General features: G+C 44.3%; 1 protein-coding gene and 1 pseudogene across 1 annotated transcript in view; one reads left to right on the plus strand and one right to left on the minus strand.

The window, feature by feature from the left end:
• Nucleotides 1-13,722, plus strand: part of LOC101636003 — a 79,823-nt gene extending 66,101 nt beyond the window's left edge. The window contains 3 exon segments of the mRNA XM_012730246.1: nt 2,033-2,120; nt 13,181-13,355; nt 13,537-13,722. Of these exon segments, the coding sequence (XP_012585700.1) occupies nt 2,033-2,120; nt 13,181-13,355; nt 13,537-13,722 (449 nt within the window).
• A 1,707-nt stretch (nt 13,723-15,429) lies between these two features.
• On the minus strand, nt 15,430-15,981 carry LOC101633879 (annotated as a pseudogene).
• Nucleotides 15,982-16,264: the final 283 nt, after the last annotated feature.

Consider the following 16,264-nt stretch of genomic DNA (forward strand, 5'->3'; position numbering starts at 1 on the left):
CTGTCATTTTTTCTAACTGAGCTACTTTGCCCATGCTGTGCTGTTCCCTCGTTCAAATGGAAGTGACAGGGTTTCATGAGATAATACACATGAGAACAATTTGTGGTTGTTAAATATACTGTATATACTTACAGCCTCTCAGATTAATCTATGAATTTTGCATGCCTAAAAATGCCTTTTGAAACAATTGCTTCTCTGATCATTTACATTTCCTTTGCAAAGTATTTTAAAACTTGGTTAATTTATGGTTATCAGCTTTTGCAACAAACATTATAATAATGACTTAGGAAGTTTAAGATCCAAATGGGGAGCCTTTGTTAGAGACACTGGCAAAGGGCAGGAAATAGGAAACATTTTAAATCTTACAATGGTACTTTGTATTCTCTGAAGCAGAAATTCAGTTAAGCTCAACTGTCTATGATGCTCAGAGAAGCATTGAGGAGAAATTTACATTAATTATGTTGTGCCACTCCTGGATATACTTAAATAGCAACCAGGATAACAATAACAAAGCCCTAAAGACACAAAGAAATTCTCTAAATTAACATTGTGTTTTTATGGGACAGCTAATATGAATACCTTGTGTCTGTCTTTATTCTAACATCTCAGTCCTATTTGTTAACTAACTTCCTTTTATCCATTTTTGTTCCCCATACACGATGAATAATTCTTTCAGTTATTCATATCATCCCCCTTTACACGATATATTTACTGAATTATTATGGCCCACTTAGAAGCATCACTTTGGGAGACTAAACAAATTAAGTCCATTCAATCTCTCTGTGTAAATGACATTTTCCAAAACAAGTTGAAAAAAAAGTCAACCCACTCAATATAAGACACAATAAAAATGTCATGAAAACTGGGTGTAAAGTCAAACAAGCAAGTTTGTACTTTTTTATTATTATTATTATCCTCCCAAAATGGAAAGGAAAATCGAAAATACAAGAATCTTAATTTTTGAGATCAGTGTGGGAAACTGTAATTACATTAGCAACATCCAACAGTGTTATCAACATGGAGCAATTCCTCTCATTTCAACACCGCAGTCGACTCAGAAAATCACACCTTCTAGCTCATGGGATTTGTGACACTTAGTAATGCATGTGTAATTGGGTAAAAATAGTCATTACCACAAGCTGTATTTCTATTTGCTTCTGTATTTCTCTAAAGAAAAAAATACTTCTGGATCTTTTCCTGCTTCTTCAAGAGTGATGGCTAGGTTCCCTTTGAAGGAGTTGTAGGGGAAGAACATAATTTTCCCTCTATCCTTCTAGATCCTCCACAGAGACCTCCCTGTAACAAAAGACAGATTGGGAGGAGAAGACCAAACAGGAGTTTAAAACATGTTCCTGCATACCAGGGAGAGAGTCAGGAAAACCAACTTACTCACTGAAATGACCCCACCTTAAATACCATCTTCAGCTAAAGACAAAAGACGAGGGAGAAGGACAGTTAGGGTGGATTACCAGGCAAAGCAGTTAGCAAGGGTATAGTTGTTTGCACATTTCAATTTCTGCCTTCTCCCTTCATAAGAGTTTTTGGAGATTTGGCCATCTTTCTCTTCCTGGTACAGAGAGGAGACATCTTCACCACTGGAGATTTCCCATATGAATATAAATGTCTTTTACGAGAGGATAACTTCTACTTGGTTTGCAGAGATTTTCCTGTGTCTTCAGTTTCTTAAAAATAACCAGCTCAAGATAATTCATATGCCAAAGAAGACTATTTTGGGGTGGCAAATTTTGCTTCCTTTCAGAGTATATGGTGTGATTTTTTTTCAATGCTAGTCACCCAAGTGCTGTCATATTTTTGCAGGGAAGAGTTGTATCAGCAGAACTCCTAGAAGCTTTTCTCCTTACAAAGCAACTGGAGGTACTGGAAGATTCCAATCAGCTGTTACCTAGATCTCTCTGCTTCCACTTATGCTTACTTCTTCCGGATTCTGCTTTCAAATCATATTCTTGGAATATGAATTGTATAATGCTCCTCCTCCACTCAAAAACTTTACTTTAACTATTTATTTTTAAAGGTGGAGGGAACCGGAGAAGATCCAATTACCAACTGATGGTTCAAACTGGCACTGCAGTTACAGCTACAGTTACAGTTACAGCTGACAGGTGAGGCACAGGTCTGCCCTTGTAAAGATTCCCCAAAAGGCTGCTCAGCTCTGCTCCCTTTCCCAGCAGTGAACTCCTTCCGGACATTAAGGCAGGGATCTGACCATTGTAGCATGCAAGCGTAATCCCCTCTGGCTTTGAGGGTGTCTGGATGTCGGGAGGGGGGGCATTCAGCCTCTCATCCAGGTGAGAAAAGAGGTTTGTGGTTTGTGCCAGGCTGGGAGACTGTGCCAACCATCCAGAGGGCCCAGGGGTGCAGCGCTCAGCTGCCCTGGGCCATTCCCACACCTTTCCTGTTTTCTCATTGCTGATGTCTTGAAGTCTAAGCTACCAAGCGTCTAGCCAGGAAATTTGTTAGGAAATCCAGGACCATCCGTCTGGCGATGCTAATTTCCCCCTTTCCACATCTTGGATCCTCTGTTCTTTCTTTTGGTACTAGTGTTCTATTTCTGTTGGTGCTGTGTTTCCTCCCTGAACTACCTTTCCTCTGTCCTCTCCCTGTTTTTCTGCCAGTTCCCAGTCACCTTCCACCCTCCATACCATCCAGAAGGCAAGTGTCTTTATTTTCCTATCATGCAGATGAAGCCTTCCAGAGGGAGTCAGGATATTCGAAGGCAGCAGGGGGTTTGAGGTGGGAAAGTTAGTCACCTAAATATATAATTGCCATATTTCACTCTACTTCCAGCTCCACGTAGATGTTCCATGGCATTGAGAACATGAGAAGAGTCCCTACCTTTTCCTAAAGCACTGTTCCTTCTCATGCCTTTCCTTTCTGTAGCAATAATGTCACTTTATACCAAGACCTTATGCTCAAAGACACCAATTCTACCCAAAGCTATAAATTCACAATCCTTTTCTTTCCTTTACTGTATATCTGCTCATCAAGAACTAGAGTTGCTGGCCTCCATTATCTCTCAGAATCACTCTTGCTTTCTTCACGGCTGTCTGCATCATTTGCCTCTAGCAGTCTCCAGTAAATCTCAGGTCTCCAACCTCATCCAGGCTGGGGGGGGGGTTACCTTATCTTCCATATTTGCTTTTGTTCATAAGGGAAAAAATCTTAATCCCTTCATGAAAGACTTCAGCAATGACCTTCATTTGTTTTTCACATATGATTAAAACTTTGTAGTTGAATTAGCAGCTTTTTCTGATCTTCTCGTCTAGTATCTTTTCTCTCTCTTTACTCCCCGTGCTGTCCTTTCCTACATTAATCCTGACCATGGGAAGGTCCATTGTGGCCCATACCACTCTCTCTAACTGTAATATATTCCCGTTTCTTCCCCACAACATCTATCAGTTTCTGAAATTCCTTTTAGGTATCATCGCGCCTAAGGAAGCTCCCAGGATACCCACCATTTCCAAGTCAAGATAAGATTCCATTTCTCTGTGTGCACTTAATTCTAGCATAGCACTCAAATGTACATGTGAATGTTGGTCTCTCCAACTCAAGTATGACTATCTTGAGGGCTCAACGCAGTATCTAGCACAGTACTTGATCAGCATGAAGTCCTGATAAATGAATGAATAACATTCTACGTGTCTCCATGTCTGTTTAAAAATTGTACATACTTGAATATACTTTCTAAGTTTCTAAGGACCTCAATAATCCAAGGACTCTGTATGTCTGAATCTGTACTGGGATAGTCACACACATGAGAGAGTGTGATAGATACACTAGCGGTCATGGCTGAGAGTAAGAGGTCAAATATGTGAACGGATTAAGAGGCTATATTTGCATCTTTATTCCTCCTTCCTGATCATTGTTTAATGAATACATCTTTGGCTTATCAAGCAGAAGTGTAATCATTTCTCAGGACACTGTTTTCAGGTCTAGCCAAGGGCATCCTTCAACAGAACCCATCATCAGCTGCGGTTGACCAGAGCTCTAATTTGGCTGTTATCACTGAACTCTTTGTAAGAAAGGTTGACTAAGCAGTGACCTTGTCTGTTTCACAAGATATAGAGATCGCTCCCTTCAAACTTTCCCATAAGTTTCAAGACCTTTCATTTTAATATCTGGGAGCTGTGGATGAGGTATAAATAACTATTCAGGGAGTAGTGTGATAAAGACATAATAGCAGATCAACAATCCGACTAGCCAGAATCCTGCTTTTGATGAAACTATAAAAATCAGAAAAATATTCTGGCATAGTAATTTCTGTTTTTTAAACCTGTACAGAATTTAGAGTGAAAAAGAAAATGCAAGTAATTCAGTAAGAAGAATAAAATGCAGGAATGAAAATGCATTTAAAAAAGTTCACATTGTCAAGCTAGACTGTTTCATGTATTCATTTGGCCATCTGGCAGACCTGGGGCTTGATGGTGTTTTGTGATAATTCAAAACCTGGCATTTCCCATGCATTTGCCATATTCCCCACTATGGTAAATTGTATCCTATGACTTCTGTCCCTGAAAGATTGCTCCACAAATTGTTCCTTAAAACACCTCAAATTCTGCTCCTGCCTAGAATTCCCTTCCCCCTTTTTCTAAGTCATGACCTTCACTTCCTGCGCTGTCCTTTCCCCCGTTGATCCTGACCATGGGAAGGTCCATTGTGTCCGATACCACTCGCTCTAACTGTAATATATTCCCCTATTTCTTCCCCACAACATCTCTCAGTCTCTGAAATGCCTTTTAGGTATCATCGCGCAACTGATTCTAAAACCCTGCGGGCCACTACAGTAGAGGAGTAACATAATTTGACTTACACTTTTAAAAGCTCAGTCTAATTGTAATGTTCAAAATGGACTATAGGTTAGAGGGGACCAGCAGAGAGATTAGTTAAGAGTCTATTTCAATAACCTGGGTGGGAGGTTGTGGCAAAGTGGATATGGATGGTTGTGAGGAGAGACCTGATCTGGAAGATATTTTGAGTCAGATAACACTAATAATTTGCATGTGCATATATGAGAAAGAAAGGGATTACAGATGACTTCATGGTCTGGGGGGAAATGTGAGAAGTTCTGTGTGGCACATTAGGCTTAAGATGTCTACTAGGCTCTGTGACTCTGACCTTGTTTGTGGCAACGTGACCAAACACACCAGGAAGGTCAAGGTCTTTGGCAAATACAGGACCTGTTGTGGTGTCTCCCTCAGGGAAATGGTGACAACACGCCAAGTACACATGCTCCTTCAGTGACAAAGTCAAGTAATGAGCTGTCGGGACCTGGCATGTGGTTCCTGCCTTAAAACTGTAGCTGGTGGTGCCTGGAATTAAAACACTGCTGCTGCCCTCACAGTAAATCTGCCCTTAGAGGACTGAAGGAACTGAAAGACCAGTCGAAGCTCCACCATTTGTAATTTTGCTAGCCTATAATAAATGGGCTAGTTTGTGTAAAGGAAAATAAAATGATGTCTCTTAGGCATTCAGATAGGTATTTGTATATGTGGGTCTGGAGTTCAGGGAAGGGATTAGACTGGAGATACAAAACTGGGATCATCAACACATAGAGGACATTTAAAATCCATTAGATTGATGAGATTGCCAAAGGAGTGCATGTACACCATGGAGAGCAAAGCTTTAAGAAGTGCACCTTGGGGCATTCCAGCACTAAGATGTCAGGCAGATGATGAACAGGAATTGAGGAACTCTCAGGGGGCAGGGGACTGAGAAGGAGAGGCCAGAGGGGTTTAACAAAAACTAAGTGAGTTCAGAATCCTGAAGGTCAGCTCAGGAAAGTGTTCAAGCAAGATGAGAGCTGCCAGTTAACCCTTAGATTGATCATCGCAGAGGAAATTGGAGACAGTGGCAAAATCTGTTTTGGTGGAGTTGTGGACAAGACAGCCCAATAAGCATGGATCTAAGGGAAGTTGGGGGGAATGAAGTGGAGACCATGAGTATGGAGGGCACTTTCAAGGGGCTTAACTGTGGAGAGAAGAGAAACGGATGAGTAGCCAGAGAATGGAGGAATATTTTACAGTAACATAAAAGATATCATGGTTTTATTCTGAAGAGAATGATCTAATAAAGAGAGGGAAAATGATGCAAAAGAGAGGATGCGGCCATCTTAGACCATACAATCCATCGAAGTTACCAGAATACGGCATTGGCATGAGTAACTCCAGATGAGAAACAGAAGCAAGGTCCTTGAGTGGATTAGAAGGAATGGGCTCTAGGGCACAAATGGTGAATTTAGCCTTAGGTAGAGGTGTGGAGAGTTCATCTAGTAACAGGAGAGGAGGCAGAGCAGACACACCAGATGCTGTTGTGTGGGCAGTATGGCAGTACGTGTCTGTGGAAATTCTTAAGTTTCTGTTTTTTCAGTAAATAGGAAACAGTGATCTGTTGAGAATGAGAATTGGAAGCATGTATGAATGGTTAGAGGCTCAAGGAGGTAGGGATTGTTCTAGTAATAGCTACCAGTGCAACAGGCCCTGCTGTTCTTTTCCCACACTGACTCTGGGCTTGGTATGTATTGCTCTAGCCACTAGCACAGCAGCAAATATGAGGCAAGTCGTGACTTAAAAAAAACGTGTTTCTGGAAACTTGCCCACCACCATTTGAAGAAGGCCAAGCTGGCTTGCCTGAGACATGAGGATCATCTAGTAGCAAGCACCAATTGTCTTCTTAGAGCAACCAGCCCCATTTGAGTCACCAGATAGCCGCAACACATCAGTGCCACCAAGCAAGTCCAGCAGAACTACCTGGAGGATCCTGACCCATACAAGCATGAGTAGATAAAGTAATTACTGCTTACAATCATTATGAATCCAGTTGACAATACTGAGAATGTATGAATGATAAACAGGGAGAGTAGAAAGAAAGTAGAATAGGGAAATATAATTGTTAGCAGTCCTAAGGTACCCCTTAAAAGTCCTACTCACCAAATTTAAGTGCAGTCAGTCAGTGTGGTTGTCTTTTTCTCCAGACACATTCAGTTGGATGGGTTCAGATGTGGTATGTGGGAAAAATGGATTTAATCATGTAGGGTTTTTCCCAAGCTAGCACAAGAGGTATTGAACCTGAGAAAATAGAGATTATCAAGGCATTTAGATGCAGTGAAAATGTTGGGCCAAATGATTTGATTTCTTAGAGGGGTTAAAGAATTTTTGGCATGGAAAACCAAAGAGAATGAACTAGAAAAAGAGGAGGTGGAAGCCAGAGAATCTGATGCATGAGCTAGGATTAAGGAAGGGGGACAGTTATCACAGGTGTCAAGATCTATGTTGCTGTAGTAATGAGTGGCCACCTAGATTACAGGACAAGATCATGTGGGGTGGGGGGAGAGAAGAAATTAAGACAAGGAGAGACCAAACTGTGGAAAGGGTGATGTACGCAAATTTGACCTTAGACATTGTGGATACAAAGCACTGTGAGGTGACCCGCTGTCCATTTCGGAGCTTGAGGAATTTTCAGGGTACCTGGGTGGGTTGTATTTCGTTTGTTGGCTAGTCAGGTGAGTATACACCACCCCCATGTAACCCTACCTTTGTTCTCCAATTCTGTCTTGACATGCTTTCTCTGACAACTGACTAAGGTACACTGGCTTCTTTGACACTTAAGGAGTTGCTGGTAAACTTCATTCTTTCAAATGTCTGACAAAACCAGTGAGCCATTTTTGAAGAGAAAGAAAACGTGCCAGAGCTGAGTCTGATGCTCCTGCTCTGTGGGGAAAGGGATAGCCCTGTGTTGCTCTGATGCTGCTCCCAGATGCTTGTGTGTGCACCACTGGGCCTTTGATGTTCTTCAAGCGCTTCTGACGCCCCGACACCTGCACTTGTACACTTCTGAGGCAGCAAATTGAAACAATAGTCAAACTCAGATATAAAGAGAAAAAGGACAGCAAGACAGAACTTTTTGATGCCATTCGCCTCATTATAGAGAATGTTCTCTCTGCCTCTTCAAACACACCATCATTAGTTGAACATTTTAATATTCATCTCAGGTTTCCACCACCGACACCCTCATCATCCCAAGATTTTTCCAAGAAGGGATTACCAGCTCCGGCCTGAAGCTCAGAGCTCATGTACTATTTCCACCAAATGACCTTTTACTTGAACATAGGAACTGCTGGGACTACATCTTGGCCATAAGCTGTCTTCCACAGGTCATCTTGTGTCACCTCTCCTCATGCCAGAAGTCAGTTTCCCCAGCCTTTGCTCTCAGTCCCTGCAGGTCCCGACCTGGATGATTATCTCATGTCATTTTCACTTTCCACTCTCTCAGGCCAGCCCTTTCTCCCTTCACAAGGTTCAGCTGAAAGCTACCCATCTCCTAGAGAATGATCCTGATCATGGCTTTTGGATCCTAGGTTACTCCCTTTCACTTCTTTATCCTCCTTTTCCCACACACATCCAGACACTTAAAGACAAGTGAAGAGGAAAAAAAGTCAGTGAGTTTTTGGTATTAAAATCACTCCTTCATTGTGGGCCTATCGTATTTTTAAGCTAAAACCCTCTTGGACAGAACACCCATTTTCGCCAAACTTAAAACCATTATGAGTTGGACCATAATGATGATGATTCTGATTGGAATCTCTAGCTTTCTGCCACCTTCAGGTCTCCACTCCTTACCATCTTAGAAAAGTTGGGTATTTTCCTTTATTCCCAAAATTCTTTTCCTGAGGGCACCCTCCTTTGCTACCATGAACAGATCAGATAGGTGAAGAGGGTTTTCTTGATTTCTTCACTGTCTTCCACAACTCTCTCTTCTTTATGCATCTTTATTTTCAGTAAGATCCAGGGTGACAGGCAACAGTGAGACTCTAGTGTGAGTATCCCTGCAAATAGCAGAAGTTCCTTGGGCTCCAGCTCAGTGCCTCAGAAGCCTTCACCAAGGCCCTTGGCTCTGTTAGCTGTCAGCAGGGTCCTGCCTGGGTGGAATCATTCCTCCTGCCCTGTAAGTAGCTCCTCCTTGCCAGAGCACTGCGGTGCCCGGGATGGTCCCTAAGGCCTGTCAAAGGACTTCCCAGAGTGAGGCAAGTTCCCAGGCCTCTGGTCTTCTTTCTCACATTTCTTGTAGGTTCTTTCCAGTAAGTCTCTTTTGTGAGTCTCCAGATGAAGAACTGAAAGTTCTCTTTGATCAGAGGAAATTATGTTCATGAAGAAATGACACTTCAGAGTAAACTGTGAGAAAAAGTTAGCTCTACTGTGAAGCCTACAACATGGCTTCCCCAAAGGGATATGTGGGTATTCCTTGTCTGAGAACTGGCATGGAGTTTTTTTTGTTTGTCATTGGTCCCTAGATGTGTTGGCCCTAAATCATTCCTTGATCTCCTCTCCTAGTGGATAAGACTGGCCTTGCCTGAGAACACTTTATTTTAGTGACTGTTTAATATTGCATTGTTTTGTTCCCATAAATAGCAAGCTGAACCTCGAAAGACTTCCTGGAGGTGTCTGTACCCCATGTTTCCATGTCTTCACATTCCATTTACTTTTAGCTTACAAAATCAACCTCCTTTCTTCCTTTAAGGGCCTCCTGGACCTCATTCAGTGTAGGCATCAGACCCAGTATCATGATGGGTATCAAGTCAGGTTTCCCAGTGATGCATCTGAGGGCTATAAACATACGATGTAATTTCCCATCATCATAAGGGGGTGTTAACAAAAGACAAAAGAAGCTGGGTGTTTTGGCCAACAAGGGGATGAGAAATGAACAGAAACATCCTTAGATTGAGCTGTAAAGGGAACTCTTTTGACTTCAAAAGAGCAACGAAACACTGCTAAAGGACCCAAGTTTCATCTCTTAAATATCGCCAGAAGCTTAGAGGCTGCGACGTACCAACCTAGAGAACAGCCACCATCTTTTTTCTGGGGCAGAGTCCATCCCAAATTGCTGCTGACTCCTTTACCCTCCATGGTACCTGAGACAAAGCCTTGGGAAAAACACAAAAGTGAGGTTCTGCAGGGCACAGCAGGTAATTTAAAGCAATAAAGAGGCACATCTGACACACATGTGGCATTGCTTGAATGGTAGGAACCGGGGGGAATTGGAGGATGTGTAAGCTTTATGAAGGTTCCCCTGGGAATAGGCCTAGAGTGGCCAGTCAGTTTCCAAGAGAAGCCAGATACAGGATTTCATGAGAACTCTTTCAGTTAAAAACTCACTAGTTTGCCAAGGTCTTAGTGTTTGAATACCATTTCTCCAATGAAAGGAACTAGGACTCCTTGGAGAAGTGGCTGATTCTAGGTCTGAAGCAGAGAAAATACATCAGGCGTTCAGAGCACCTTGGGATGCCGGAAAGGAAATGCTGACCTGAACATGCGAGAGCGCTCACACACACACACACACACACACACACACACACACAGAGAGAGAGAGAGAGAGAGAGAGAGAGAGAGAGAGAGAGAGAGAAAAGGAAGGAAATCCTGACATTTACAACACCGTGAAATGACCTGAAGGCATTATGCTAAGTAAATATAAGTCAGATGGAGAAAAACAGACTGTAGGATTTGTATGTGGGATTTAAAAGTGCTAACTCATAGAAACAGAGGATTATAGCTGTTACCGCAGCTGGTAGGTGGGAGAGGGGGAGAGGATGTCCATCAAAGGTACAAACTTCAGCTAGAGGATGAGCAGCTTCCAGGAGTATAATGTACAGCCTGGTAACTATACTGTAGTATGAAAGTTGTAGGAGAGTAGACCTTAAGTGTCATCACCCAAAAAAGGGGCTATTATGGGAGGTGAAGGATGTGTTCACTTTCTTTACTCTGCTAATCGTTTCACAATATATACACGCATGTTATAAATCACTTTTGTGCTTAGACTCGTTGGTATCTCTTAATACTGTCCTCTGAGCCATCAGGAGTGTCAGTGACGCAGCATTTCTTAAAAAGTATACCCTTCTGGCCCTCCTTGGTGGCGCAGCGGGTTAAAGCACAGCACTGAGAAGTCAAAGCCACTTCCGCATGAGTTCGATCCCCGCCTGCCCTGGAGGTGACCACATGGTGTGGCAGACCTCTCCTGACCCGCCCGCTGCTCCCCTCAGCAGTGTACTTCGTTGATCTGCCTGTTCTGCTCCCCACTCTGTCTCTGGTGAATCCTCTCACCCTCCGCATCTCTGGCCTGTACCCCAGTTCTGTATGAATAAATAAATAAATCTTTAAAAAAAAAAAAAAGTATACCCTTCTCCAGGAATTTGTTCCTAACAATGACTACTCTGTGGAGTCTTGATATCTAAGAAGTTAAAAATATGAAACATCATGTCTCTTGGAATAAATGGAACAAGCTGCAAGGAGCTTCTGCAGCAGCCCTGAACTTTTCCTCCAGCTTCATTTTATTTGATTTTCTCCAGATTGTATTGCTTGCCATTGACTTGTAATAGTGCATAAGTTTGGGGGATACTTCTCTACTTCTCCATATGTGTATAAGCCTTGCCACTTCCCCTCTCAGATTGGACCCCTCTAACCCTTTCCTCCCACCCCCTGCTGCTTTCCTCTGGCAACTCTCATTTTTTCTCATTTTTCTGAGAGGTACTTTTATTGTCTTTCATTCATATGTTTTGTTATTCCTCTTTCACCTTGAGCGAGAACATCCAATGTTTGTCTTTAATGTTCTGCCTTACTTTGCTTACCACAATCTCCTCAAGTGCCATCTATGTGGTCCTAAAAGACCACATCATTTTAAACAGCTGAGTAATATTCCATTGAGTACATAGCACACCACAATTGCTTTATCGGTCGTCCGTGGCCAGTGCTTATTATAATTGCTTCCCCGTCTGGGCTGTTGTGAACGATGCTGCTATTAACACAGGGGAGCATAGATCTTTCTCAGCTAGCCAGAGCCATCTTTCTAAAGTCACCAATACCCTGGTCTGTGTTACTCATGAGTAAACCCAATCCAAACTCATATGCCAGTCTTGAAAACACACTAGGTGTTATTACTTGGCTTTCTCACCATAACTTAATCCACTCTCATATCCTCCTTGACAAATGACTCAAGGCATACATTTGCCCCCTTGCCTTTCAGGTATCCTAACACTTGGTTAATCACTCTCATTTCACCCTTTACTTCAGCTTTTCTGAAGAAATTTTCTATCACTATCGCTCAGAAGTTGAACTCAGAACTGTAAGGAAAAAAATGGTAATAAAATTATTTTAAAATCTGAAGCATAGTATCACTTTTCAGATTAGAAATAACGACTTCCTCTCCTGAATACTCAATCACCTATCTCTCTTGGGCTTGTGAAAAGAAACAGGAATTACTGGCACATGAAAAAAAAATTAAAGGAGAATTTAAAAAATCAGAAATGTTGAACAAATTTCAAGAGTAGGGAAGATTCAGGAGAAATTAATGGGTGCTTTGTGCTGCTTGTCACACATTTTTTTGAGAGAAAAAATACTTTTCCTTTTTCTGGAAAATGAAGTACAAGTTGTCAGTGACAACCATCTATTAAGAAATTTCCTTTTTTTGATACAGTGAGGATTTTTTTCCCCCAGAGGTAAATTATTCAACACAGTTAATTTGAATCCGTGTTTGAGTTTGAGATGAAGTTATCAATTTTTATCATTTTCCCTCAGCCTGTCCTGATATTATCATTGCCTGCGACTCTGGTCCCCATAGCAACAGCCACTATTTCAGACATTCCTCCAGCCACAGCGCATGGCCAGTGACTGACAATCACCCAGCTGTGCATCTGAGGTGGTATTTTCCAGGCTGGAAGGCCAAGGTGCAACTCACATCTATGCATGAAAAGTCCTGTTACCAAGGAGTTGGGATGGCTGGGAGGTTGTGGGAAGGTGGTGTACCCACAAGACATTGGCTCCCCGCTTTTGAGAGGTACGTGGAGGGGAAGGTGAGAGCATGAGGACACTCACAGTAAGGACAAGGCACGAAAGGAAGACATTGGAAAGTTCACAGGGTGACCCAAGTGGGTCTGAATGTTTCCTCTTTTTTCCGCCACTGTTCCAGTAGTCCAGAGGCTGCTTGTAGACCCCCGATCTGAACCAAAAGGTGGGACTTAGATCATTCACTTTTGCCTGGCACAAGAACAAGGAGGGAAAGAACAGAGCTGCCATCCTATCTGCACTTCACTGTAGGTTCCGAAAGAAAAGCTGTGAAGTGTGTCGCTACAAGTAGTGGCTTGTGGTAGTGTAATCACGATCCTCTTTGAACCTTACAGGCAAGGAAATCCTTTTCGAGGTAAAATAAGAGCATACGGGGTAAGTAGACTTATCCCGGGGAGTCCCTCTGAATCACAGGAAAAGGAAGGATCAGAAGGGGGTTCTAGCAGCCGAGAGAGCACCAGACTGGGGTCAGCTTTAGATCGCAGTGAAGAGGCCACGCCGGGCCTCAGGGTAAGGATTCTAGCACCATGCATGGCAAAAAACAATGGGTCTCTTAGTCCTGCTTGAGGTGAACTAGATTTGTAGGCCGGACGTGTTTGTTTGCTGCCATCCTCTTTACCTATTGTGCTCAAGTAGAAGCCACGCTCAGGGATGCAACTGGGTGAAAGGTGCATTTTCTGGGGATTTCCAGTGCCAAGGTCTTCCCACGTATTCCTTGCCAGCTGAGGTAACAGTGGGGCTGTCTGTGTGGAATAGCCAGCAGGAAAGGGATCCAGGTGTGCAGGTGCTCACTGCCTATGAGCCCTGCTCCAGTCTATGCATTCTGTTGCTAATTTTGAAGACTTCTTTTCATATGAGGATTTTGGCTGAAGTTTAGAAGCCATCCCCACCCTAGGCTGGAAGGCACTCCTGTAATTAGGAGGGAGACTACAGTGATCAGGGTTGTGTTTAAAAGTGCTGGGGATTTCCCTCCCTTCCGGGGTTGGTTATCTGGCTGAATTCCCACAATCTTACTTAACCCATTGATAGCTCTGTGGTGGAACAGAAAGAATATGGAATGTGGCGCCAGGAAATCACTGTTCATGCCCAAGTTTACGTTTTTTGTCACTGGTGGAGACATAACACCTTCCCTACTTCCTGAGGTCCTTAGAAAAATAAAAGGCAATGTGAATAAAAGAACTTGGACTTGCAAAGTGCCACATCGTACTGCTTGTCAGATCCCTGGCTGTGGGGGAGCTACCTAATGTGCCTTCCTCAGTTACTATAGCCCGGAGTGAGCATGTGAAGCAGGCACTCTGTCAAGCTGGCTCCCAGGGCCGGCAGCTTGCTCTGGAGAGTCAACAGACGTTAACCTCTGTGTAATTTAAAGATCACTTCAACTACAGCTAAAGACCCCCATTATTTTGATCCCTGCCCAGTCCCATTCTCTTCCCCAGACTCTGGTGCGTTTTAGACCTTGTTCCTTTATACTTTTTTTTTTTTAAAGATTTATTTATTTATGCATAAAGAATCAGTACAGGCCAGAGGTTCAGGGGTGGTGGTGAGAACCTTCACCAGAGACAGAGTCGGGGGCAGAATAGGCAGAAGGACGAAGTACACTGCTGAGGGGAGCAACACGAGACAGGAGATATCTGCTGCACCATGTGGGTCACCTCTGGGGCTGGGGATCATTGTCTACTGAAGCGGCTGCAGCCAGTTTGCAGTGCTGCGCCGCCCTAACCGTTGTGCCACCAGGAAGGGCCTCCTTTATACTTTTAACCATATAAATGCATTCACTCCCCCCCCCCTTAACCATCCACCACCATTCCAATCAGCTTTGTTACCTTGGTCCTCCTCTTTCCCCTCCCTCCCCAAGCTCCCTTCCTCCACTCCTTCCCCCACTCCCTTCCACCTTTCTCCCCTCCCCTTCTCCCCCACCATCCCTCCCTCTCTCTTCTCCACTCTATCCCAGATTATCCATCCACCCCCACTCCAACCCCCATTACCTTTGCCCTCCCTCCCCCACCTCCCTTCCCTCATTCCTTCCCTGCCTTTCTCCTCCACTGCTCCCCCCACCTCCCCTTCTCCCCCGCCACCCCTCCCTCCTCTTCCCCACTCCATTCCAGATTATCCATCCACCCCCACTCCAACCATTACCTTTGCCCTCCCTCCCCCACCTCCCTTCCCTCATTCCTTCCCTGCCTTTCTCCTCCACTGCTCCCCCCACCTCCCCTTCTCCCCCACCATCCTTCCCTCCTCTTCCCCCCTCCAATCCCCCTCCCCCCATATTTGTTAAGGTGGAGATTAACTTTGGTGTTTTCCTGGGTCCCTGAGCTGTTTGAGGATGGGGGGGGGTGTTTAGACTCCTGGATACCTGTTTAAAACTTAAAAGATGAGGGTTTTGCACACACAAATAAAGACATCTTTATTTAGAACCAATAACTTTATTGCAAGAAATAGCAATATGGTTTATTGAAAGAAATAGCAATAAGGGAGAAAACTGCTGAAATGAACTTTTGCAAAGGCAATACTGAAATCTGAGTGCCTGGCATGGTGACCAGGGGAAGGCACCATGTCCCGGTGCTATGGGCCAGGCAGTTCAGTCTCAGTTTTTCTTGTCGTGGTCATTCAGGGTGAGCTTGTTAAAGAGGTACTCTGCCATGCCGTCTTCTGGAGCCCTCATCTTGCGCAGGCTGGTCAGGTGGTCCCCCAACTCTTTGATGGTCTTGGTTTGCTCTCTGAGGAAGTAACACTCCAGAAAATCACAAAGATGGGCATCTTTCATCTCGGTGGCCAGCTGGTGTAGATCGAGCAGGTTCTGGTTCACGCTCTTCTCCAGGTGCAGGGCACACTCGAAGGCCTTGAGGCTGCTCTGCCAGTCGTCGTACTCCGGCTTCTGGATCTCATGAAGCCGGACGCGGGCCCCTCGCAGGTTTTGGAGCTCCATCAGCTTTTCGGCGCGGCCCTTCTTGTCACAGGACAGCTGCAGGAAGTAGCGAGCGAAATGCTTCAGAGCCACATCATCTCGATCGAAGTAAAAAGCCATTGACTGGTACACGTAGGCCGCGTACATCTCCAGGTTGAGGTGGATGTTGATGGTGGCCTCGCAGTCAGGGTGGTAGTTCTGGCGCACTTGGGATGGCGCTGGGGTCGTCATGGCTGGCGGCGGTGGCACGGAAAAAGCAGTAGTGCGGAAGCCGGCTCTGCTGGGCAGGTAGTGGTGGCCACGCCGAAGGCAGTAGCGGCGACTGTGGCTGCGGTGGCTGAGACCTCTGAGCGATCCCAGGATTGGCAGCTGAGGAGGCTCTCAGGTCAGGTAGCAGTTGGCTAAAGACGGAGAATGTCTGTTGACAACGGTTGCTGAGTGGGGGTGGGTGGGTGAGTGGGGGCTTCTGTGGGGGAGGGGCTGACCAGGAACCAACCGCTATCCAGGGCAACCA

This window comes from Condylura cristata, unplaced genomic scaffold (assembly GCF_000260355.1).
Source record: "Condylura cristata isolate star-nosed mole 26May11 unplaced genomic scaffold, ConCri1.0 scaffold00027, whole genome shotgun sequence".
Taxonomy (NCBI): Eukaryota; Metazoa; Chordata; class Mammalia; order Eulipotyphla; family Talpidae; genus Condylura; species Condylura cristata.